At 40.3% G+C, this 27061-nt stretch overlaps 1 protein-coding gene across 3 annotated transcripts in view; it reads right to left on the reverse strand.

Annotated features, from left to right (window-relative positions):
• The window catches only part of Usp47 (ubiquitin specific peptidase 47), an 83192-nt gene extending 68272 nt beyond the window's left edge, over positions 1-14920 (reverse strand). For 2 of the 3 annotated variants that reach the window (XM_021627879.2, XM_060367027.1), the window contains exon 1: positions 14623-14920. In XM_021627879.2, coding sequence (XP_021483554.1) covers positions 14623-14661 — 39 coding nt within the window. In that variant the 5' untranslated portion in view covers positions 14662-14920. The remainder of the gene's footprint in view (positions 1-14622) is intronic. The other variant, XM_021627891.2, reaches the window with a different exon arrangement.
• Between the last annotated feature and the right edge of the window lie 12141 nt (positions 14921-27061).

Below are 27061 nucleotides of genomic sequence, written 5' to 3' on the forward strand. Positions count from 1 at the left end.
GCAGGATTAGGTTTACTAAAAACCCAAATCAAGCTCATGCAAAGTTGCACTATGCTATGAGTCATCAGAGAAAATCAAAATCACTGACACACTACTTCATAATAAGAGCTAAAATATGGACTTAACAAAACAAGCAGCAGACAACAAGGCCCTGATACTGCCACGTAGCAACAAGCATGCTGGGCACCTGGGCCTCTCACACTTCCCTATCTAGAACTCAACACCATACATGCATTTCAAATGGGTTTGGCAGTTTCTTATAAAGTTAAACAGACACTTTCCATAGAAAAAGTATGTCTTAGTCAATCTCATTTCCCCACCCACTGGATCATAAACTGGGAGTTATTCAGAATCATTAAAACGATAGCAAGAGCCTGGCATGATGGCGCATGCCTGTAATCCCAGTACTTGGGAGGCAGAAATAGACTGATTTCTTGGAGTTTGGGGCCAGCCCGGTCTACATACTAAGTTCCAGATAATGGAGAGCTACTATGTAAGACCCTGTCTCAAAAACAAAACAAACAACAACAACCCCCCCAAAAAAGTCAAATGTCTATTAGATGGTAAATATATATAAAAAACTGTATCATTCAACAACAACAACAAAAGAGACTGCTAATACAAGTAGCAACATAAATCAATCTCCAAAGCTTCACACACTATGTGATTCCACTTAAATGATATATGAGGAAAGGAACAAAACAATGGGACAGCAACCAGATCAGGGGCGACTAGCTAGGATATGTCTGGGGCAGGAAGCTGAATGGGACAGAATTTTTCTAAGGAGGCAGGATCATCCTATATTTGACTTGATGGTAGTTATACAACTGTATAAAGCTGTATGTCTCCACAGAGTATATTTTACTCTATGTAAAATACACCTCAGACACCTGACGACTACTCAAGCTCTTCAACTGATACCTTTCTTCACCTAGAAAGGCTGTACCATCCAACTACTGCCCTCTTTATAGTGTTAAAATCAGACTGCACTTGCAGAAACATGCTCTGTCGTGTCTATTTCTCTTAGCACTCTTAAATAAATTGTATTGTACTGCATTAGTGGTAAATAGCACACTGACAAATATTTCTAGACGTGTGAATTTAAAATGTCAAAGCTAATATTTCCCAGATGTCTTTTATTAGAGGGGTGGCTACAGGTATCTAATTTTTCACCAATTCCCTTTCATTTCCACAAACTACTACAAATAAACAAAGAAATGACACCATATGTTATAAACTCCAATTAAAACATTAAACATTTTAATGTTAATAAAATAGAAAGGCTGTATGCAAACTCAGCTTATTAGTATTTCCTAAAGCACTGCATTCTATTTTAGATGAGCCATACAAAAACTTGACTTTTTAATGCGGTCTGGAAATGGGGCTGCAGTCAAAGTTCCTCTAAGTAGTAAAGTCCTAACTTTACTCAGAGCATTGAGATGCCCTTAGGAATAGTTCATTCATCCCCAATTTAAAACATTCCTGAGGGGGTGCCCAGGAATCACTCCATTGTTGCTACACTAAAGTCACTCTCTAGCCCAGAAAGAAGTAGGTATCAGAGTTAGTAGGGAGGACTCTGTATTAGGCTGTCAATCTCTTGGATCTAGAGGTACAGAAAGTTGAGAGCCTACGTGGGTGCTGGAAACAGAATTCAAGCACCGCAAGGGCAATGCCTGCTCCTAATTCCTGAGCCACCGCTCCAACCCTGGCCCCCTCTATCTTATATGTTAAATCTCTTTATATTGAGCCCAAGGCTCACAAAGAGCTTGGAGGAGAACACTCAAGAAACAACAGCTGCAGAAGTGTCCGTGAACATGCTCCAACACAGAAGGCTAAGGAAAAACCACGCCATCTTGGTTTGTGTGTGGCTCTCAGTGAGAAATCAGAAGCTATTTTTAGAACACTAACTTCTCACTTGTAAACTTCCTTACAGTGCTAAGTGAGAAACTGCTGAGGATTCTGCACACCCCCACCAACAAACTACAGCTGGTGGCATTTTCTAGAGGCAAGAGAGACCTACCTAATGAGCATACTCAAGATGCTAAGCGTGTCATCTATATTAATAAACCCAAGGACATTCTGCCAAATAACTCACATGTAGAATATACACTAAAATGCACTATTATGGGAAACATTTCATTAAGAAACAAATATATATATATATAATTACCATATTTCAAATGAAAAAGAAAGGTAAGACATTAGTAAGTATTCTTTTAATTTTCACTTATGTGCAAATATTTTACAATGTGAAGGACATAAAAATTTGGGTAAAAATTGTTTCCATAAGCAAGTTTCCATAACTAAACTGTATAAAAATTAAGGCAATCTGTGAACCTCTAGAAAACAAACATACATGTCTTGGTCCTTAATGTCTGCACAATAAAAATGTAAAATTTCTCTGGATAACCAAAGCCTCGGGACCTTTGGACTCAGCCTGCCAGAACTATGGACCTATACTCAACTGGCCCAAGCCCTGACCACAGTGCAATTGTCTGCCACTTCTTAAAACCTATCACAACCTTTTCTGTTTTAAATGTTGTTCTCTGTAACTGAGAGCTCTTCTCCGCCTCTGTACACTCACCATTCTCTGAGGTCCAGCTCAAATGTTATATTCTCAGAGAATCCCCCCAGTAAAGCCAGCTGCTGCTGCCTTTTTTAATCACTGGAGCACACATTTGTCTGATTACGTCAGTCTCTCCTTTAGGCTAGACTGGAATCTAGAATGAGGCCATTTATTATTTTTGCAACTCTTCTTTCTTGACTGGTGTTAAACTCCATACTGGAACTGAATGAATTCCTTAAAATCAAAAGCAACAAAGATCTTCACTAAGGAAAATGAAAGTATATATATATAATTAAATAAGTATCACTTGAAACAAAGGGATTTATTAGTCAAACTACTTAAGTCCTAAATGAGACTGTTACATTTTTGGATCTGAACTATCCCCCAAAGCTCATGGGTCAAAGGCTTGGTCCACAAGGCAGCACTGGTCAGATGACTGGGTCATGGGTTGATGGGGATGAACCCCATCACTGGGTTTATCCATGGATAGATTTTCACTACTGGCAAGTGTAAGAAACCAGGAAGTCCATACAATGGTATGCACTCTTACCTTCTTGAGCCCTTAACCTCAAAATTAAACTTTTTTTATAAGTTGTTTTGGTCATGTTGTTTTGTCATGGCAATAGAAAAGTAACTAAGACACCTATTAATCAAGTAAGTTATTTTAACAACTACTTAAATATATCAGAAAACATTTTCTCAGGACTTCATAGCTTAAAAAACTCTTTCTCTACTTTTCACTATCTGTACTCTGTTACACATTCCAGCTCTCAACTGAGGCAATAAAAATATGTCTCAATTGATCATACAAGAGAATCTGTCAAATCTAATAATTAGCACCATGGATATAAAAATATTTAACTGATGAGTAGTATTCAGAACTCTGCCTTTAAATCTCCCCAACAAACATTTACTGTACAATGCAGCACACAGGATGTTGTTCCATGGGAGTAAGCATGGAGGTGATGACAAAAGGTAGCAGTTGCAAGACACTCCTTACTGAGTAACACTTTCCCACACTAGCAGGCCCTACTCCTATTTCCTTACAGAAATTTAAGTAACTTGCCAGTGTATTCTGCCCTTGATATTTTGAAATAGCAATTCTGTCCTGTCTGAGGACAAAAGGATGGACATAAAAAAAAATTTACAATAAGGCACACACGTTTAAATTTTTAAAAGGTATAATGCTGGGTCTTCAGAGCTAGAAAACACAATCAGGCTGAGACAGAACAATCAAGAAGGGTCCACCTTGCTGGCCGGGAAGGACTTTCCACCCTTCTACACTATAGAAAATGAGTCAGCTAGTTGGACTAGGGATTATCTTTAAGAATCCTGATGAGCCAAGGAGGGCTCAAAGGAGGATGCTTGAATCTCATGAAGAACAGGAAATAAAACAGTAATCTGAAGTAGATGGAGGCAGGGAGTCTGTGTGGGAGAGGGGGTGAGGAGGGTAAGGAGGACAGAGATCAGATGGGGGAGTGAGAGGGAAAGGACCTGGAGAGAGAACAGAAATTGGTGGAGGAGCATCTCTGGAACAGGAGAGATCCCTGGGAGTCAATGGGGATGACCCTAGCTGAGATCCCTAACAGCAGGGGACATGGAGCTTGAACTCACTACCTCCTGTAGCCAGGTGGGAATCCCAGTGGAGGGAGGGGGACACCCACACACCCATGAAACCTTCGACCCAAATTCTGTCTTGCCTACAAGAAGTGTAGGGATAAAGACGGAGCAGAGATTGAGGAAATGACAAACCAATGACTGGCTCAACTTGAGCGTCACCCCATTGGAGAGAGCCAACCCTGTCACTATTAATGATATTCTGCTGTGCTTGCAAACAGGAGCCTAGCATAACTTCCTTGTAAGAGGCTTCATCCATCAGCTAATAGGAACAGATGCAGAGACCCACAGCCAAACAATAAGCCAAGCTCAGGGAGTTTTGTGGAAGAGGGGGAAGAATGACTGAGGGAGCCAGAGGGGTCAAGGACACCACAAGAAGACCTACAGAGCAAACTAACCTGGGCCCATAGGGGCTCACAGAGACTGACCCACCAACCAAAGAGCCTGCATGGACTGGACAGAGACTCACTACACATATGCAGCAGATGAGCAGCACAGTCATCATGTGGGTCCCCTAACAATGGGAGCAAGGGCAGCTATCTCTGACTCTGTTACCTGTGTTGGGATCCCTTTCCCCTAGCTGGGCTGCCTTGTATGGGTTCAGTGGGAGAACATGCGCTTAGATCTGCTGTGACTTGAGGTGCCAGGATGGGTCGGTACCCTTTAGGGGACTCCTTTTCTCTGAGATGGAGAGGGGGAAATGAGAGAGGAGAGCATGAGGGCAGGACTGGGAGGAGAGAAAGGAGGGGGCTGGGATCATGTTGTAAAGTGACTAAATAAAATAAAATAATTTAAAAAAGAATACTGATGAAAACAATCACACCATTTTTATCAATCATTTGCCAACACTGCTAATCAACAGGGAACTGCCTTAGATTTTACACCACCAATACCCAGAAACATTCAACTATGTAATGAACCTCACAGAACCATGCCTCTGCACATGACATCAAAGCTTGCTGACTGAAGATCCTTAAATAATACAGAATTTTTAAGTGGAAGATGTTTTCTGAAGCTTTAGTTTCTTCTAAATATTTAGCCATATTAATGCTGTCTTTTAGTTCTTTGTTTTGGCAACTATTTTCAATAGAATCCGTCTTTCTAATGTGGCAATCATATAGCACTGGAAATGTTTGAACCTCCTCCCTCCTATCATGTCTTCCCCCCAAATTATAGTATCTAGACACGAGACATGAAAGGGTCACACCACTAATCCAACAGGAGAGAAAGTAAAATTTAAAAAGTTATCAGGAATTCTAGGAAAACACTTAAAATACTGACTTTCATTAAACAACCAATTTCCCCATTTAAAGTTCCTTAAACTTGGTAACTAAAATAAATACTTCATAACATTCACTCAGGACTAGGCAAAGAGTGACTGACACAAATAATGGGGCATCTGGAAATAGCAAGTGGGGGAATGGAATGAGAGTCAAATAAAACTGATCGACTACAGAGGACCAGACACTAAGTTAGGGACTTCTGGTTAAAAAGAATATAGACTGGATGCATGCAATTACATCAAGCTTTGCCAACTATATCTAAAACAAGAGAAAAGAGAAAACACTGCAAAAGTACAAGCCCGCAAGAAACAGAAGCAAGAGTTTAGGAGCTAGAAAGCAAGGCAAGAAAGAGGTAGTGACTATGGCAGACAACTGAGAAGCTGCTGCATGCTAGCTTAGCACCAAGCCAGGCACCTTGGATACCTTATTCATTTTAAGCAAAGGAAGGTCCTTCAGGAAGTGGTCAAGTCCAGAGCTGGGGTGGGGGTAACGGAAGATGAACACAAGCAGCACTGTACAGTACAGAGTTAGGAAGTACTCACAGAGTAAGGGCACTGAACACAAAGAGCTCCCCTTGGCCAAAAATGGAACAGTTTAATCAGCAAAACAGATAACTGTACTGAGTTAGAACCAAAGAATCAAATGAGTAAATAAATGTGCAAGGAAAGGGGCAATTCCTCCTCACAGAAGAATAGTGGGAAACGGGAAAATACTAAAGGGATAACAATGATGATTGCAATCTACAAGATCCATACATACATGCTAAAATTAATGTGCAAAAATTCAACAAAGGGGCAAAAGAGATGATTCAGCGGTTATGAACACTGGCTGCTTTTATAAAGGATCTAGGTTTGATTCCCGGCACCCACATGGCTGCTTACAACTATATATAACTCTAGTTCAGGGGACCTGATAATAATCTCTTCTGGCCTCCGAGAGTATCAATATCCATTGTGCATAGACATACACGCAGGCAAAAAAACCCGCATATAAATAAAATAAATAAATCTAAGACAAATGAGATGTTCTCATCTCATAAAAAATTAACAAAGAAGCAGCTAGTTGTGTGGTCTGGAGCATCTGGGTACCTGTTATAGGGCAGTAGAAAAGACAGTCAGCTTACCTGAGAGATCCCACCCAGCATCCTCCAGTCCTTGTTCAATGCACAAAGGACACACCGTGTCTGTTGATATTCTTCTACTTGATACATAAGCTCAATCTACTCATGACAAAGCACCAGACAAAGCCAAATGAAGGCTAATCCACAAAAATAACTGACTGGCATTCTTCAGTGATCAAGGTTATGAAATAGAAGGAAAGACTAGGAAAAAAAAAGAAGACTAAAGAGACACAACAATGGTGCATTGAGGCTGATCTCTGAATAAAAAAGGACATTAGTGGAAATTCTGGTAAAAATTTGAATATTTTTTCTATTTTGGTAACTTATTTGTACTAAGGTTTATTCTAACTTGAGAACTGTTATACAGTCATGGAAATGCTAAGATAAAAATCTAGAGGAAAGGTACACATGAACTTTGTATTCTTTCCACAATTCTTCCATAAAGACTTTTAAAAGGGGGGGGCTCAAAAACTGGCCATTTCAGGTATCCTAAGAGAGCTAACTGTAATCTAAGAAACAGAACTCCCAGGTTCCCTCTTTGCCTCAACCCTTCCTGACAAAAGAATGAATAATCCTTGAAAAGCATAACCAGGTATATATGAAGGATGTGTGTGCTATTCCGAAAACTGAATGAAATCTCATCTGCATACACTTCCCTATTACATATTCATAAGCTTGGGCAAAAAGTGTTTTCTGTGCAAGTCACTCAATACAAAAGAAACTGATGTGCTTCTAGGAGCTATGGTCTAAAGCAGTGGTTCTCTACCTTCCTCATGCTTCAACCCTTTAGTACGGTGCCTCATGTTGCTGTAACCCCCAACCATAAAACTATTTTGTTGCTACTTCATAACTATAATTTTGCTATTATAAATTGTAATGTAAATATCTGAAATGCAGGTTATCTGATATGAGAACCCCAGAGGGGCTGCAACCCACAGGTTGAGAACTGATGTTCTAAAGGTTTTCCCACTCACACCCTCACTTACTCATACATTGAACCCTAATCACTAATATGATGTTTGGAGATGAGGCCTTTGGAAGTCTATTAGCTCAGAGGGGCACAGACCTTGCTAAAAAGAAAGTCTTTATAAAAGATGTCCCAGAGACCTGCCTCATTCTCATCCACCGTGAGACACTGTAAGAAATACTGGTTTGAACAAAGAGACACCTCACACCTCGGTCTTGGACTTCCTTGCCTCTGAAACTTTATGAAGCAAATTTCTGTTCTTTACAAATTACTCAGCTTATTATATTTGTTGCAGCAGCTCTAACAGAATAAGATTTGGACTCTGGTAAGAAAATATCCAGACATGTCACCATACAGGGAAAGCATAAACACTGGCCGGCAGTGTTTGCATTCTGCTTTTAAGGACCCCTCTTAAGTTAGCACAGACCCCCAAAGATCTTGAAAGGAAAACATCTATATGACAGACAAAACTGAACACCAGCAAACAAATGAATTCAGAGGAAAAAAAGTATTCAGAAAAGAAAATTACCAGCATTTCCAAAGACAGATAAGATATTACACACATAAAACAGATACACGGCATGATTTTTTAAACACTGGGGGAGGTGTAACTTGGAAATAATACATACTACAGCAAAACTAAAACAATAAAAATAAATTGGTTTTCCCTTTTATTTTAGAGACTGGTTGGCTGGGCAGAGAATCATTACCCAGAAAATTCTGAAGAAGGCATTCCTCTTGTGATGTTGAACATAACAGCTTCTTCTATTTTGAAGGGTCCCACCTTGATCGTGCCACACCTTCCCCCATTATAACTAACATGTTATATAATTGGGGTGGGGGTTTTCTCCTTTATTTTCTATTATTTTTTTCCTTTCTTGTAGAAACTCTCTTTTCCAAGTTTTTCTTTGGATTCTTCTTTTGTCTGACACAGTGTTTCACCTTGGCTAAAGCCAACCTGCAACTTGCTATCTGTGTGATCAGGCTAGCCTCCTGCTCACAGAAAGGCTGGAGCATGAGCTGTTCAGCTGGAGCAGGTGCAGTTTCTTACAATGACAAAAATGGTAGGTCTGAACCTAAGAGGACATGTGTACTTGCCAGAGTCTTGCCAGTATGACAGCTTCTCAGCAGTAGCCCTATTTACACAGCTACAAGTTGTTTGGTTAGGGTTTTTCTGTTTTTGTTTGTTTGTTCAGAGATAGGATCTCTCCGTGTACCTGTGACTGTCCTAGAACCCTCAACACAGACCAAGTCACAGAAGTCCACTTGACTCTGCCTCCCAGGGTGCTGGGATTAAAGGAATGTACTACCAGGCCTGATTTACAGAACTCTTTGTTAAGGAGGCTGTCCTGGCCCTAGAAAGACCTTTGGCAGCATACTCAGTTTCCACCCACTAGATGTCAGCAGCACATTCCCTGTTCTTTTCTGTGCATCTTCCCTCCCCCAATATTGCCAAATATAACCCCTACCACCCATTAAGAACCAATTGGCTAAACTAATAATGTAGAAAAATATGGAAAAATTTTTGAAAAAATATGAACTTAACCTGGTTGTGGTGAGGGACACCTTTAATGTTAGCACTTTGGAAGAAAGTTGTCTCTACAACTAAAATGTCCTTACAAAATACTATTAAAATCCTAGTTTAAAATATGGAGGTAAGAGGGCTGAAGAGATGGCTCTGCAGTTAAGAGCACTGGCCACTCTTCCAGAAGACCTGAGTTCAATTCCCAGCTCCTGCATGGCAGCTCACAACTGTCTGTAACTCTAGTTTCAAGGGATCCAACACTCTCACACAGCCACGCATGCAGGAAAAATACCAATGTGCATAAAATAAAAATAAACTATTTTTAAAAATATGGAGGTAAGTATCTGCCATCAAAGGTAATAGGCAGAAACTTTAAAGATCCTAAGTCATATTCTCCTCTGCTTAGAAAGTAACTCTAGTACGTTACTGAGAGGATGGCTAGGGTCAGCCAGCTTGGAAGCAGAGCAGCTACTTGGAAGAACATTTGAGTGATAAAATAATTACAGAGGCAGAGCTACAAGATGGTAAAGGTACAAGAGACAGTTCCTAAATGAAGGACTATACATGAGAAAAATGGGGGGAAATAAAAACTATATTCTAGCTTAAGCAAACAAACATAAGTCAGAAGTACAGAGTTCAGATGTGACACCTACAAATGTGTAAATCACAATCAAAAGCTGAAACTGTACAAGTAACTGCTCTTACTCTAGAGAAATACTCAGAGGAGGAAGGCAGAAGAAATACAAACCATGATCATGAAACAGGACAGTACAGTATGACATCAATAATTACCTAAACAACAACAAACAAACCTGCAAAGCTACAGTCAAACAGCTTAATCATCCCCACACACAGAAATGTCAACTACCAATGCTGAAGTAGCCCCTCCTGCTCCTGCACTGGAGAGAATCTAGATGTTCACTGTTTCTTGACAGAACTGGACTCAGTCTGTATTCAGTCTTCTTGCACTGCATTAAGTGATAATTTTCAGAATGAGCCAACTTCTGTTAATACTCTAGTTTAAGACAGTGATGGGTATTATCTTAGAAGCCTCTCATGGGCAAGAATCAACAAATAAAAATGACCAATATGGAACTGCAGCAATTCCAAGTAGTTTAACTGAGAGAGATAAAATTAAAAGAATACTCATTTGATACGTTCTTTAGTAGACAGTGATGAAAAGATTTATTCTACAAGAAATATGAGAGCAGAGAAACCAATAGTTGTTGAGGATCTCTTCTATATAGCTGTGAAGCTGCTGCTCTTGGATGAGTTTATATACACAAAGCATGTGTGACATTATCTGGTATCTCAATAAAATGTTGGTTATCATCATCATCATTAGGTGCCAAACCCCAGTTCCTAATGTAAGGAGTGGTGACAGCACGGAAAAAATCCTAATAAGTTGTGCAATTTACATGTCCACTTATTTTTTTTCTGTATTTTAATGTTCTGTGTGCTAAAAGTATAATGTTTCTTTAGTGCTGGGTGTGGTGGTGCACTCCTTTAATCGCAGCACTCAGAGGTAAGAGAAGCTCTGTAAGTTCAAGGGTAGCCTGATCTACATAGGGAGCTCCAGGTTAGGCAGGACTACATAGAGAGATCCTGTCTCAAAAAACAAAAACCACCAAAATATTAATAAATATGTATCTTGCTGTTTATACGATACTGGAGGTGTCCATTCTAACTTTCTCCTACATGGCAAAGTACTCATACATTTTATGTCCCAAACCCTCTATAAGAAAACAGAAAGAAACAGCCACCAGGAAATAAAAGTGGAAATACTAAAAGCAAGCATTCTTAACACCAAAATCAATATACTACAATAAAAGACACATGGCAGAGTAAAACAGTGATATTTTCCCCAATGAACACCACCCTCTCCTTTTGCTCTTTTTGAGGTTCAATTTAGAAGTCCTAAAATGCTGGATCATGTCCAAATGAACAAGCAAGAAGTAGTTGAAGAACTGAGGAATGCAGACTCCAGAACAGAAAAGATGAGCTCTGCTGTCCTTCAGCCATGGCTCTATCTTCAGCCATGAGAAAAGCTCTCCTATGGAAATGTTGACCAGTGACAACTATCAAAAGATGACATAAAAAAAAAAAAAAAAAGAAAAGGATGACACTAGAGACTAGATTTCTCTCAATGTAAAAACTTAAGATAAGAGTTCTCCTAAGAAGAAAAAGATGTTATAGGGGTAAGTCATGGATGTGGAAACAGCTTGCCAATTATACTGTTGAAAATCTCCAAGCAGAGGACAGCCAGTTAGAATTCAAAGCCTCCTTACATCTTTACAACCATAAAAATGAATATTTACTAATCTATGCTCGAGCAAACACACTCCCCTAGACTTGTAATACATATAGAAAAACATAAGGGAGAAACACACAACTCTGTTGAGGAATTCCCAATGAACATCATAAAATGTGCATTGCAGCTGGGAACCAGAATAGATGTACCAAAGCACTGTTTATGAACTGCTAAGCGCTCTCTACTCATATGCAAAAGCCTTCTAAGGAGAAATTCTTAAGGTTAAAATACCCAAGACTTTTTAGAAGAAAGGAGGTTTATGGAGTGTGTATGGAGGCTTTGAACAGGTGAAGTAAGTATGAAAGAGGGCCAGTACAAACATAAGTATAAAGCAAGCTGGAAAGAGAAACCTGTTTGTCTACATTAAAAACCTGTTCCATGGGAAGAGAGATAAGCTAGGAACGGGAAGGTTGTGCGGAGCATTGAATACCAAGCTGCACAGCAGCCACTCAACACTGCTGCCACCACTGAAAGCTGTGTCCTAATGATGAAATTCCCAGGACAACAATGTTCTTCTTTTGATGTTTTAATTCAGCAAACTTAAAAATCACTCATAACTCAAACAAAAACAGGCTGGGCTACAGTTTCTCAATCTCTATACATAAAGTCTAGGGCAGTTCTAAGGGACATTTGCCCTAGAGTTTCAGGACCAAAATAATCTCAACTCACTTAACTGAATGAATTTATATATCCAATCAAAAGCCACATCCATAAGGGTCAGAACTTCTCTAAAGCATACAAACAAAATTCTCTAGGATTGTTAATATAGCCTACTGGAGTAGATGTAGGAAAGCTTTTAATTCTGAAATTTATTTCCACTTACTAAACACAAGCACCTGAAGAATTATGAACTATTCTTAGAGCCCCAGGATAACATGGAGTGAACTTAAGAGGACAAGGAAGAAATGATGGAAGACCCAAGCTCTAGTACTCTCCACCTGTCACTGAATCCTCAAGTGTGAGAGTCACTCTCAACCTGATAGCTGTACTTCTCAGCCCTGTGAAAAGTAAAGTGGTTTAAATTACTAGCTGATCACTATGATTTTCTCTCAGATTTAGCATTGTATGAATCAACTACTATTTCAATAACAAAAATTAATAAAACTGATTATTAAAAGCACAAACAGGAGAAAAGCTTTGGGTAAATGAATGGGAAGACACAACTTTGTTATGTCTGAAATATCTAATGCTGCAAACACAAACAAACAAATAAATAAATGAAGAAGAGGGAAGAAAGCTCAGGTATTTGGTTTAAGGGATCACTGGCTTCGTTTTGGAACACAGTCCTGGTAATTCAGAAGCAGCAACCTCATGGATGAAGAATGAGTATGGCCATCAAATATGAAAACACTCTCTAGCTACCAAAACAAAACCAAACCAAACACACACCCCCCAAAAAAAACACCCCCAAAAAACAAAAATCAAGTTTGCATCTCAAGCAGTACTGTGCATGATCCCAGGAGGCAGGAACCATGAATAAAATACTTAAGGCCAATGAACAGGAAATAAAGTATAAAATCCAGAAGAAAAAAAAAAGTTAGGCTCATCAGATAAACAAGATCTCAAATCTCCTCAAATAAGGGAGAGTTCAGACGTACAAAAGGTAAAACAAGCAATGCAATATTTTAAGACAACAGATAAGTTCCTGCAGAGCAGGATATGTGCATATCTCTATTAAGACTTCTACAAACCTAACTGTCAATATAATCTTATGCAGGGTTCCACCTATGTTCTATTTTCTAACTGTTGGAAATTAAGGATTTTGTCTCTTAGAACACAAACTAGCACCAAAGGAAATGAAGGTTACCTTTCTCTTAAAGCCTATTTCTTCCTTCCTGCTGTTTAGTACAAAGTACGAGGTTGCACAGGGGACTCACGTTCCCCCACCTCCCACCTTAGGTGTTGAAAGTGTTCCAAAGGCAAGATCTCTAAGTCAGGTTTATCTGCCGTACAGAGTTAGTGATGCTTGACAGAGAAATACTGACACATAACTCGCCCTTAAAAACCAAAAAAGACAACCTGCTGAGCTTGATAGCACATACTTTGAATCCCAGCACTAGGGAGGCAGAGGTAGGCAAATCTCTACGAGTTCCAGGCCGGCCTTGTGTACAGAGTCAGTTTCAAGTCAGCCATGGATATACAGTAAGATTCTATCTTAAAACAGCAAAACAAAACCCTAAAAATCAACTTACTGTCCATCAGGTACAAAATAATAAAGTCTCTTTTGCACTGTGCACGGTGTTGCTACTATATAAAAAAGCCTTAAACATTCAGGAACGCACAGATATCAAGATCCTTACCTTGCTAATTTCAACTTAACAGTTGTCATCTATTTAAGGTATATGAGACATAAAAATCCAAAGCATTAAGCCTGATGATCAGCAGTTAAAAATACATGTTTGAGTGTGCTGTGGATATTTATAAAGCCAACAGACTATTAATATGTCGAAATCCACTGGCTAGTGCAGGATTCTACCTTTAATCTTCTACTACTTACTGTTCAAGGGAAGCCAAGAAGTCCGGGAGTCTTATGTCACTTGCTTTCAAGAATTTAAGTCACCCAAACTGGCAACACCAGCAAAAGAATAAAATCCAAATAAAAAAAAAAAATCATCTCTCCATATGGTAAAATTAACTCGGCTATCTCCTACCTTCCCGTTCCAAGCCCCACTTAACTACTTTTTCAACGATCTTGGTAGGCCCCATGTAGGCAGGCCAATAGTACTACGAAGTAACAGGAGTTGGGGGAAAAGAAAAACAACAAAAAACCCCACAACTCTTTAACAGTTAAGTCTGCCCTCCCACAGAGCTCAACTTGGCTTGTAGATTTCACAAGCCCTGTAAGCGATACACTGTCAAACCCCAGAAGTAGCACCGTCACCCCATCCTGCCCACGGGCAACTGTTCCAGAATGTTTTCTTTGAAATGATCTCTAACTCTCTAGGCTCGACGTGTGAAGTGTGGACTTGAAAGGCCACTTCTTCTCCGCAATCCCCGGCCGGAGCAGGACCCAGACTCCTCCGGTTCAGTCTCTGACGCCTTCGCCCCTCGCAGTCGGGGGGGTCTCCCCCGGCTACGCGGCCCCGGGAGCCAGTGGTCTCCAACTGCCCGCCGCGCCCCCCGTGCCCCCGGCCGCACGCCGGCTCTGCCCCTGCCCGCCCCCCGCCCCGGGCCTGCGCGACTTCCCAGCAGACCGCAGGCTTCGGGCCTAGCCTGGCCCTCCGGCCCCTCACCTCCTTCGGGACCAGTTGGTTCTCCTCGCCGGGCACCATCGCTCAGACTCCGACCGCTCGTCTCCGCCCTGCCTGCGGGGGACGGGTGGAGGTGGCGGCGGCTCTGCGTCTCAGGAGAGAGTGGCAGCGGCAGTCATCGTCCCAGCCGCCTGCGCTCCGGCAACCGCGGAGGCCTCAGCTCAGGCCTTCAGACACCAGCGCGCAGACACCGACCCAGGGCGCCGCCGCCGCCGTCGCCGCCGCCGCTGCCGCCGCCGCCGCCGCCGCCGCCGCCACCGCTGCCCCTCCCCCGGCCCGCGGCAATCAATGGAAAAATGGCGGCTGTCGCTCTCGCGAGAATTCGGCGCGGTGGGCGCGCGGCCGGGCGCCTGGCGCCGGAGGTGCGCGGGTGGCCGTCGCGAGCTCGGGAGCTTCTCACCTCTTGCTCTAGCCCTGGAGAACGGGAGGCTACCCTGGTTGAGGGCCGCTGCAAACGCTTTTCACGACCGCGAAGCCGGGCCCTCCGTCCTCCGGCTCCCTCTGTCGGCGGAGGGAGGGACCAGGCCCGGAGTCATCCACAGGCTCCAGTTCAAAGCCCCCTTTTCCACGCTTCCGTCCGACTCTTCCCTCTTCCCGAGCGCGGGGACTGCGGCCCCTCCGAATGGTAAACGACGCGACTGGTAGAGAAATCACCCTTCTGGCCTTCGCCCTCGGGGCTCCAGCCCTCCTCGTCACGCATCTCCTGTAGCCCCACTCTCCTAGGGGACCTCGATGGCCATCAGCTAGCCCCTTAAAGAGCAGTCGTTACACTGAGAGGCGCTTCCCCAGCCCTTCTGGGTGTCTTGCTGTCATCATCCTACAGGCTCAAGTCTGAGGGAGCCTCTGAGAGCAGGGCTAAAGTGCGCTTCAACCTGTGCTGTTCTCTGGAACGTGTTTTTGGAGAAGTTTAATCTCCTCTGACAGTAAATACCATGTGTTGTGCTATCCACATTTTCTATTAGTCATTTTCCGTAATCCCACTCCTTCCCTTATGAAGACCCGGCGAGACGTCCTTCTGAAGACTTCCAGCAAACTAGTGATCTTACTGCCTGCTGAGCTAAGTCCATCCTGCCAGGTACCCAACATCCACAGTGCCAACTCCCTTACCTGTGTTCTTGGCTCTCCAAACTTTCTATTGTACACCTTCAACCCCAAGGAAAGCTCTCCATACAGTTATGTAAGATTTATTACAACTCTGCTATTTATGGCATTGTAAAACACCTATAAAATATAAAAAGTATAGCAAAGACGAACATTTAAAATAAATGAGTTTTTAAATAGTAATGATATTAAAAAAGCCATTAACCCCACTGAAAATATTTAGTGAACTTACTATGATTGACTTGGTTTAAAAAAGCTGATTCTTTGCGAAACACTTATTAACATATCTGATTCAGTGTTCAGCTTATTTCTGTACTTGGTTTTAATAGCTGTTGTAAGCTGAAAAAGGTAACCTGCAAAGATTTTGATCCTAATGGAAGAAGTGCGTTTTCAGCTGCTTTTACCAATACAATGCTCATTTTTATGTTTTATCCTCCAGCCATACAAAGGGTTTTGTTGAAATTCAGCTACTAATTTTCCATCTTCCCCAGTGCCAACCAGAATGTTTATGTTTTAACCGGCTCGGGCTGTGGACATAGCTAAGTGGTAAAGGACTTTCCTAGTATGCAGGGGTCTCTGGATTCAATCCCTAGTACCTTCTCCCAAAATAGTCAAATACCTCCTCCCCAAACAAACAACAAAATAAAAACAAAAATGCAGATAAACAAAAAATGCTTTAAATACGCTGCTCAGATTTCTGAAGAGGTCAAAAAATGCTTTTGTGGTTAAGTGTATGAGTTTGGGAAGAGTGTTTAAACTGTTTTAAAAAATATTTTCTTTCTTACGTATATCTGAGAGGACATGCACCACAGTCATGCAGTGCACAGAAGCTGGAAGAGGTACCAGATCCTCTGGAATTGGTGTCTGGACAGTTCCGAGTGACCTGGGTTCTCTGCAAGAGCAACAAGAGTTCTCAACCACTGAGCCATCTCTCTAGCCCCAAGATTTAAATGTTTGAAACTTCATTCATCATGGAATTTTTAAGAAATACTGCATCAAGATTCTCTTGACTATTGAAATATTGGTGCTTCTATAACTTTGTTCTAAAGGTGAATAACTCAACTTGCTTACCCATAGTCCCCCTTGCTAAACTAACATGTATCATTTTGGACCAAATCACAAAGTGGAAGTATTTCCAAACCTGTTTCAAGCATGCCACTCCCATTACGTCAGTGAGCTGGATTCTCTAGAAGCCTTGTTAGACGTTAGATGCCAGCTCAGTTGCCCTCTTTTTCGTTCATGCATATACCATTACCTCCAACCCACGACATCTTTCTTGAAATCCTTTGTGGATTCTTTCATCTTGTTAAGAATTGATTTAATGAAATAATAATTATAACAAGTGTCTTAATCAGGGTTACTATTGCAGTAATGAAGCACCATGACCAAAGCAACTTTGGAGAAAAGGGTTTTATCTGGCTTACACTTCCACAGCCACATCACAGTCCTTCCTTGAAGGAAGTCTGGGCAAGAACTCAAACAGGGCAGGAACCCTGAGGCAGGAGCTGATGCAGAGGCCATGGAGGAGTGCTGCCTACTGGCTTGCTTTCATGGCTTGCTCAGCCCGCCATGTAGAACCAAGACCACTAAGCCAGGGATGACACAAAGCACAGTGGGCTGGGCCTTCCCCCATCAGTCACCAATCAAGTCCAGTCTTATGGAGGCATTTTCCCAATGCCTCATTTCAGATGCCTCTAGCTTGTGTCAAGTTAACAAAACTAACAAACACGTGAGTGAATCTGCTTAGCTCACTGGAGTAAATTCCAATGTACCAAGAAGCAATGAAGTAAAGACGCCTCTCAATTGTTATCCACATTGCAGAGTGCATATTTCCCCTGAAGAACAGTGAGAAGCTAATGTTGCCGTATGAAATAAATATTGATAAGGCTTACTTTTTTTCTGGTTTTATTTACTTAATTTTTTGAAATGGATGTCTTGTGTAGCCCAGTCTGGCTTGAACTAATTATGTGGTTGAAAATGACCTTGAAGGAGGAGGCTGCTCTAATAATTTCTTTGGTAATAGATTATTTTTTCCTTCACTTTAAAATGTTCACAGTGTAATGCCACTCAAATTGAAAATTCATATAAACCCAGGTTAAGAAGGCATTTTTCTAAGGATTTCTACTCGTTATTCCTGAAGACAGTTAAGGTCATGAAAAAAAAAATGAAAAACAGAGAAACTGGAGATTTTGTTTGGATGAACGTTTTTTATATTTTGGCTCCTTGGGTAAAAAGGAAAAATGCTACACACCAAAGTAGATGGGCATTTGACAACTAAATCTGCTACAGTAGTGTGTATCCTACAATAGAAAGGAGACTTTCATGAAAACAAAAACAAAAAGTGAATTTCAGTTCTACTTTCCTTTGATGAATCTTTCTTTCTCCTTCCCTCCTTCCCTCCCTCCTTCCTTCCTTCCTTCCTTCCTTCCTTCCTTTCTTTTTCTTTCTTTCTTTCTTTCTTTCTTTCTTTCTTTCTCTCTTTCTTCATTTATTTATTCATTCCTTCAGTAACGTTTTGAATTCACTAAGCATCTTAACTGTAACAGGGAAATAGTCCTATTTTACAAGGCTGTGGTAAACAATAGAATAATAACCCCAATGGTACTATAGTTAAAATTAGACAAAAATCTCTACCAGGCCTCATCCTAGGAGCTTCACATATACTGTTTCCATAATTACATTCCTAAGTACTATTGTTATCCCACCTAAAAGCAAGAAAACTGGTATAAAATGTAGACAGTTTGATATGCTGCCTGGCACACAGAAAGCAAGCAGCATGTGTTGGCCACTGTTATTTCTGCTCTGGGCAGCTCCAATAGGAAGACACATCTTTGATACTGCATTTGAGTAGGTGGCCTTAGATGCTTCTGGAACTAATCAGTAAAACAGGCACTTAGTAGAACACAAATCTTTATGATTACCCAACATCTAGACTGTCTTTGTGTCACATTCTTGACTATTTTCCACATAGGTGCTATCTCCATGAAAATGATTCAAGTATTCTATATGGGAAAAGCCTCATCTAGAGTTTTGCAAGCGCTCAGCTTTCAAGATGAAAGAATAAAGAGGCATTTAATAAAGTTGGTGGCGTGGTGCTAATCTTTCTGAAATGATTTCATAAGATCTTGGGGATAGAATAATGGTTATAAGTTTGACATTTGAAGAGATCTCAGTATTGCTTGAGGATATTAAGGATGAAGTTATAATAATTACTTGATAGCATTGTAAGAATTATAGGTAATATATATAGAAAGAGGAATACTTTATAATAATACTCTGGAACAAAAAAATAAAAGAAAAATATAAAGAAAATGTGGTTTATTTATTTTTAAATTAACTTATTGATTATAACATGTATATTATATAACATATTAGTACTAAATAGTAATATATTATAATAAAATTAAAATATTAAGTTTAACTTCCATGTAGAAATATATTAATATAAATTAAAAACAAAATAGCAGTTAAAAATTGACAACAATAAAAGTGTTAAATTTTTAATATAAAGTTTCTTATAAATCAATAAGAAAACTATGAATAGCTCAATAAAAATGTTTAAAATGTTTTATTTTTTTATTTTATTTTTTTTTCAATGCAGTTTATTCAGGAACATTGAACAATCCTCGGACCCCGGGGAAAGCCAGCCCACAGCTTAAATAGCCTCTGGGTAGCCAACCCAGGCGTGCCACGGGGGCAATGCAGATAGGTCCACATACATGGAAGCAAGCCAGATCCTCGGCCTTAGCCAAATGTGGAGTTGTTCGTGACAGAGAGCACTCACCATCGGGAAGGTGGAAGGCGGAAACCAGCTCCATCTTTAAGGCATAGCATTCCGCAGCTCTCTATAGTTCCCCCTTTTTGTTTTAGACGCATCAGGCAAGAGTAGAGGTCTGATCTCTGATATTAGAAATAAATTGGGACTTTGTACAGATGTTCATTTAGGTGTCATCCACCCAAAGAGCATCAGACCCGTCCAATACCTTTTTCTCAGAGGCGGGACCTGGGGCATCAACCCGCATGCAATCAGACATCTGAAGGAATGGGAGTGTTAGCAGGCCTTCTGGTGTTGGTCTCCTTGGTTTGCCTGTGGTATATATGCAAGATTAGAGTCTCACAACAGTGTGATGCAGCCATGATCATTCAGGCCTTTACAGCCATTGAAGCAGGACATTCTCCCCAAGCATGGTTGGATACCATAAAAAGCTAAAATGATACGCTCAGGATGCGAGGCTAAGCACTGCACTCAGGGTCAGCCGCTTTGGACCCAGAGAAGAGCATGTCTAAAATGTTTTATTAAAGATGAACTACAAGTCACCAATAACGTCTGAAAAGATGCTCAGCTTTACTCATATTTCAATGAAATGCGAATGAAAACAAATAGCATTTTTAATTTCAGAGTTAAAACATTTGTAGGAAAACAGGATCTCTCTCTTGCTCTCCCTCTTGCTTTCTCTCTTTCCTTTCCCTCTTTTCTATCTCCTACCCCACCTCTGCTCCTTATCACTCTTACTTCTTTATCAAATAGGGCAATTGTTAAGTCTCTGGACCGTCTTTCTTTTTATTTTCAGCTATTTGATGCTTGGTTGTCTATATCTTAAGAAGTTCACACAGTTTTTAGTTGTTTGAGTTTCACCAGATAAGATGGCCCATTCCTCATCAGTCTTTATAAATATCGTTACTTAATTCTTATGGTCTTTCTAGAAGATGATCAGTTTCTTTCCCTAAAAGCGAAAATTTTTCTTAAAACAAAGCAAAACAACTGTTAGCTACTATTTCTTTTTTTATTTTTTTCCTTCTCTCTTCTTTTTTATGGAACGAGGGTTTTTTTGCATTATGTCATCTAAGGTTGTCACTCAAGGTCTTTCACAAAACAATACAAGTCATTGTATTTCACAGGGTAATACAAGTGAGTAAATAAATGTTATGGATTCAGGAGTAGCTGCACACTGACCACTCTAATACCAGACTCAGATTGATGGAAGTTTATCCAACACTGAACAAATACTGACAGGACAGGGCCATAATCTGTGCTTGGGCGCTAGACTATAACACTAGTCTGTTTCTAAGGCAGGTTTTTTTTTTTATGTGAAAAACCAGAACTAGGTAACAACCAGGTAGGAAGCCCGGGGGGAGGGCGGACACAGCATTAAATCATTTTGACTAGCTAAACATAATCAATTTTGCTCCAAGTGTTTTGTATATAAGTAGCTAGACAAAGCATTTTAAGCTGATTGGCTAGAATATAGGCATTGGGACTTTCTAGTTCCCCATCATTCCGGGAGTAAGGAACATAGCAGGATGTTTTGGTCTTAATTCTAATAGAACATACATTTATCTTTAACTGAAGCAGAACATGCATTTTTCATTATTGTTTTATTCTAAGCAGCAAGCATTGAACTATTGACTTGTACCCTGGTCTCAGGCACGTAGGTCCTGAGAACTTGAACTTATTTCACCTTAATGATCAAAATGGAGACTTGGAGGAAAATGGCTTCTGCCATGCTAAAGGTGACAGCAGTGTTATCAAAGTAGTTACAGTTATGCTAAGAACTAAAATAAAGAAGGTCTCAACACGGGGGCTACAGAGTTTAAGTAGGTTATAGCATAAATATCAATTTATATAAATTTTCTTGTTGAAAAAAATTAATATTTAGATGCTAGCCATTGATAGAATTTTATATATGCATAGAAAATTAGTTCATTCCAGAAACTTTGTCATCTGTTTCTAAGCTGTTGACAGAGTGGTGAATCTGAAACTCAGCTCTCATCACTATTTGGCACACAGTGAATGTTTATGGAAGTCCTCCTGTTTCCATTGCACCATTTTCTATGAGATGTCATAAATCCCACAGTGTCTCATTTGATTCAGTTACAGAAGCCTTAACGTTTATTATGCATTTGAACACTGCAAACATAAGGCTCTTTAAAAGATAAAAATACAGTAAGGAGGGCTGGAGAGATAGCTCAGAGGTTAGGAACACTTGCTATTTTTCCAAAGGTCCTGAGTTCAATTCCCAACAATCACATGGTGGCTCATAACCATCTATAGTAAGATCTGGTTTGCATGCAGAATGTTGTATAAATAATAAATAAATCTTAAAAAAATTAGTAAATAAAACTTAGTTGGTAGTGACTTTTTTTGTTTTTGTTTTTTTCCTTTTCAGTAATTAAAAATTTATTGTAAAGAACTTACAAATAAAGAGCATCACACAGCAGGCTTAGGCAAAACCAAAGTCTTCATATGTCAAAGGACTTTAGAAAAGTTAAACAGCTGTCAAAAGCTGGGGCTTCTCATTGCATTCTATACTTCCACTATGAATTATATTTTTATATACTTATCTATCCTCCCACACTCCACAACAGAGTTAAAACTAGAAAAAGAATTAGCTTTATACCCTCTTTCATGACTTGTGTGTCCTTTACTTGCATTCTGTCTTTCCTTATCACCTAATATTTACCTTTTTTTGCTACCATTTCTCCATATTATACTATATTCACATGTACATTTGAATATATTTGTATATTTATACATATATATACATACTAATGTGTGTGTGTACATTAGGAGCCTCCTGTGAGGGAGGACAGTGGTGTTTTTCTTTCTGAGATTGTGTGACCTCATTTAATACACATTCTAAGTCTAAACATTTTCCTGAAAGCTTTGAGACTTCATTTTTATTTAGAGCTAAATAGTATTCCATTTTATATGTCTACCAGATTTTTTTATCAACAGCCATCTGTTGATGGACAACCAGGTTGGTTCCATTTCCTTGCTGTACATGGAGTACAAAAGCTTTCTTAGTTAATTTTCTATTGCTGTGACAAATCAACACAACCAAGTCAGCTCATAAAAGAAAGAGTTTAATATGGCTTATGATTTCAGAGGGTTAGAGTTTGTGATGGCAGAGTGAGGGAACAGCTGAGAGTATACATCTTGATCCACAACCACAAGGCAGAAAGATCACCCGGAACTGCATGAGCTTACTCCAGTGACAAACTTTCTCCAACAGAGCCATGCCTCCTAATCCTTCTCAAACAGTTCCATCAGCTGGGGATCAAGTATTCATATTCATATATATGCATTCTTATTCAAACTATCAAATCCCTCTCCCTGGCCCTTCTAAGTTCATGGCTCTATCATAATGTAAAATGCACTTAGTCCAACCTAAAAGTCTCTGTAGTCTTTCACAGTCTAAACACAATTTAAAAATCTAAAATTTCTTCTGAGATTCAAGGCAATCTCAGAATTATAATTGTAACCCCCTGGAAAATAAAAGCACAGGTGTTGTGCATGCTGTCACAACTGCCATGAGTTCACATGTGCAGCTGTCCTGCTCTGTCTAGAAACACTGCTTCCTTGTAGCCATACTGCCTCTGGCTCTTGCAGTCTTTCATTTCCTCCTCTGAGATGAACCCTGAGCCTTGGGAGGGAGTGAGATGTCGATGTCCTATTTAGGGCTGATCATTCCACAGACTCTGAAAGAAGGTTGATCTTCAGGTTGGATTAGAGAACACGGAGTGTCTGAGAGCTCACTTGCAGAATGCCTACCAAGCATGTGTGAATCCCCAGCACTGCCCTAACATAAGCATGGCAGGCATACCCATTTAGGAAGTATAAGAGAACCAAAAGTTCAAGGTTATCCACAGCTACATAGTAAGGGGGGGGGGGGGGAAGAGACACAGAGAGGAACAAAGTTCATTTATTATGGTCAGTTTCTAGTATGTATTTCTAAGGCATTAGTCATTGTGCTATAGGATTAAAAGAGTGTAAAGGTAGAGAACTGACTGATTTTCTGCACCATTGAATAAACTAGATGAAAAATGTTGAAGGATGTCAGAATTCTGTGTCTGAAACTGAATTTAACAGATATTTGTTGAGTTTTTCTGATGAAGCATGCTACCAGGAACTGTGTCAGATAGGTGACTAAGAATGTTCTCCACTCTCAGGCAGCTCACACTAACTCAGCACTAGACAATGTGTATATCTGGAGATCCACATCAGGGCATACAGTTTGATGAGAAGAGCCTGGTCCGATGCAAGCTTCCGTTTGCTCATAGCCAGACCTCTGTATGCATAGCATAACTACCATGGTCACACATAGCAGCCCCAGCTGTAACTAAGGCAACCCACCAAGATGAAAAGGTCTAGTTGTGGACTTGAACCTGAGTATAGGTGAAAAGGAACTGTCAGATCATGGCCCCAGATGATTGGTAGAACTTTCTGTGAGAAAAGGGTGCTCTTTACCTGTCTGTGATGGACTCAGTCTGGGTCGTTTGTGTGAAGCAGTGGCCAGGATTAAGCTGAGTGCTAACAGCTCTGATAGATACACAGTGAGGAGGTTTTCCTGGAGGCAGAAGCTGCTTGGGAGACTGAGGAGGAGAAGATCATAAGCATTACCCAAAGTCTTCACTACCATGTTGAGGTCGTAGGCACTTTTTGGCCATAAGAATATTTGAATAGTTTTTTAAAAAAATGTTCTATAGTAGTTTAGGAAATTCTAAAATTAAATCTACAAGTAGAAAGCAGCAGTTTTATCGTAAAACTGTTAATCACACAGACTCTCATTTCCCAGGAAGAACTGACAACCAAAATTTTGAAGCATTAGATTTGGAGCTCTGACAGAAAGTTAACTAAGTGCCACACAAGTCCTTGATACTGATGGGATTATATCAAGATTGCTTCTCCTGCTAAGAATCTTTGTAAATTGCTTTCTTATTTGGGAGGACAAACTAGTTAAAACCCGATAATGTAATCTGTAAATCTACCTCACTGAACTCTCAGTGACTCTTCTCTTTGCTGAAGAAGAGCCATTCTCTACTTCCCCAAGGGAACCTGGGCCATCAGACAGGTGTGCCAAGTGGGTGTACTAATGTTGTTCCATTCCGGTAAATCTTAATGTTACTTTTTTTTAAATGAAAAGTAAATATATGTGTGCATTATGTCCACATGTATTCATGCATGTACACTAAATATATGAGTATATGCCCTTACATGTATATTTGTATGTGTAAGTTTGCATGCATATGTAAGTACATACATATAAATATGCACATTTATAGACTTACAAGTATATATTTTTACCCATACATCCATTTGTCTGTGTATATGCATGCATAGATTTTAATGAATATATTTGTAAGTCCATGCATATGTATATGTACATAATTTGTACACATATACATATCAACATATCTATGTATTTTATAGGTACACAAACATGTACAAGGCATATATATATATATCCTTTAATGGATTTTTTGTATTTTTTTGTGATCTACTCAATTACTTTTGTTTTGTTTTGTTTTGTTTCACCATGTAGTCTTGGCTGGCCTGTTGCAGAGATCCGCCTGTCTTTGACTCCAAGTGCTGGAATTAAAGGTGTGTACCACAACGCCTGGCTAATGTACTTAATCACTTTGGAGGCCCCATGTGCTTACAAATCTACTGGTGAGATCTCCAGACTGCCTGAGCCTTGGGTAAGAGAAACACAGGGACAGCCAAAGGCAGGTAGAGCAAAGGGAAGCTGGCCAGAGCCGGAGTGTCAGGTAGCTGTAGGCAGAATCCTGCCGTGAAGGCTCTTTCTGCACATGTCTGTGAGGGCCTGAGTCTTAGATACAGTGTGTTCCAGAAGTACAGATCCACTTGGCAAGGATGCAGTAACTGGCAGCACTCTAGGCCAGCACTCTGCTAAGGACGCTGACACTAGAGGTCATTTGTTCAAGGAGTTTATGTTCTGACAGAAATGACTAACACCAACAAATTCCTTCAGTTAGAGTTATTTTTATATGTGTAAATATATAAATATACCTACAATTCATGCACAGCAGCATTGCTCCAAATACAGAAGTCTTCAGAGAAAAGCTTTCCTGGCCAAGGGAGATGGTGCTTGAGAGAAGAAAAGATGGTGTATTGAGAAGAAAAATTGTTTGCTTAGCTGAATGTTAAACAAACAAAAACCTTTCTTGAAGTGCTTGTTCAAATGTCATAAATGTAGATAGAGCAGCTGCAGACATGAGTGTGTAAGTTCCAAGAGGATTTTGTGGATTCTTGTTCACTGCCATGTGCCTGATGCCTACAATAATGATCGATACATAATTCTCTTTGTTAACACAGAGTGATTAAAGAGACTGCATGTGTAATGTTAGGTGGGAGTCTTTATAGTTTGCTTTTGAGTCAGAAGGAGCATTACAGTGACACTGGGATTAATCTAGTGCCAATTCCAGAGCTGAAAACCACGGCCCAAACAGACCAAGGGACCAACTGGAGGCAGTCAGGAATCCAGGCTAGACCTGGAGCGGGACTCCTGTTTCTTGACTCCTAGCCCAGTGCTTTCGTCACGATCCAATGGCTGCTCCTCAAAAGTACCAGATGGCCACAGTCCATCTTCTGTACTCAGACCTTCTCCAGAGCCAGAAATGAATCCCACTCCAGAACGCCGCAGGAAACAAGACAGCGATTCTTCATTCCAGCTGCTGTCTGTGCTGTGTTCGGCTCCACTTGAAACCAGCGGTTCCAGTGGCTCTCAGTCCCCCTTTTCTTTGAAATGAGAAGCATTATGTCCACAGGAGCCACATAACTTACGTAATATAAACACAAGCTCAAACCATTTCACTTCACAAGCAAACCAGCCAGGACAAGAGTAGCCCAGTCTCAAGCACCAGCATTTAACAGGAAGATGACAGACATCTCAGACTTTACCATTTTCTCTCTCTCTCTCGTGTGTGTGTGTGTGTGTGTGTGTGTGTGTGTGTGTGTGTGTGTGCATGCTGCCAAGGATGAATATGTGTGTGTGTGTGTGTGTGTGTGTGTGTGTGTGCATGCTGCCAAGGATGAATATTAAACCTAGTGCCTTCTGCTCTCTACTACTGAGTTATAGCTCCAGTTCTGTTATTTGTTTCATTTTGAGTCAGGATCTCTCTAAAATTGCCCAAACTGACCTTGAATTTGCTCTGTAGCCCATGCAAGCCTCTAACTCTTGCCTCAGTCTCCTGAGTAGCTGGTACTAGAGGCCTTTGCTGCCACTCCCAGATGCTATAGTTCTGAAGGACATGCTTTGAAAAATCATAATAAATATATGCTGGACCATAAATTCAAATTTAATGTAAATATACATGAAGTGAATGTACATTCTCTTAACCATTGCATTTTATATAAAGCTGTGTGAGGCATCAAGAACCTAGAATCCCATGCTTACATTTATACATAAACCAGGCCTCTCCCTAAGACAATATTATTGTCTCAAAAATTGCTCTGCCACTCATTTAAAATAGAGAAATTCTTGAATTTGTCCAGTTATTTCCACCCTTCAAACTGAAC

The sequence above is a fragment of the Meriones unguiculatus genome, chromosome 14 (genome assembly GCF_030254825.1).
Source record: "Meriones unguiculatus strain TT.TT164.6M chromosome 14, Bangor_MerUng_6.1, whole genome shotgun sequence".
NCBI classification, from domain to species: Eukaryota; Metazoa; Chordata; class Mammalia; order Rodentia; family Muridae; genus Meriones; species Meriones unguiculatus.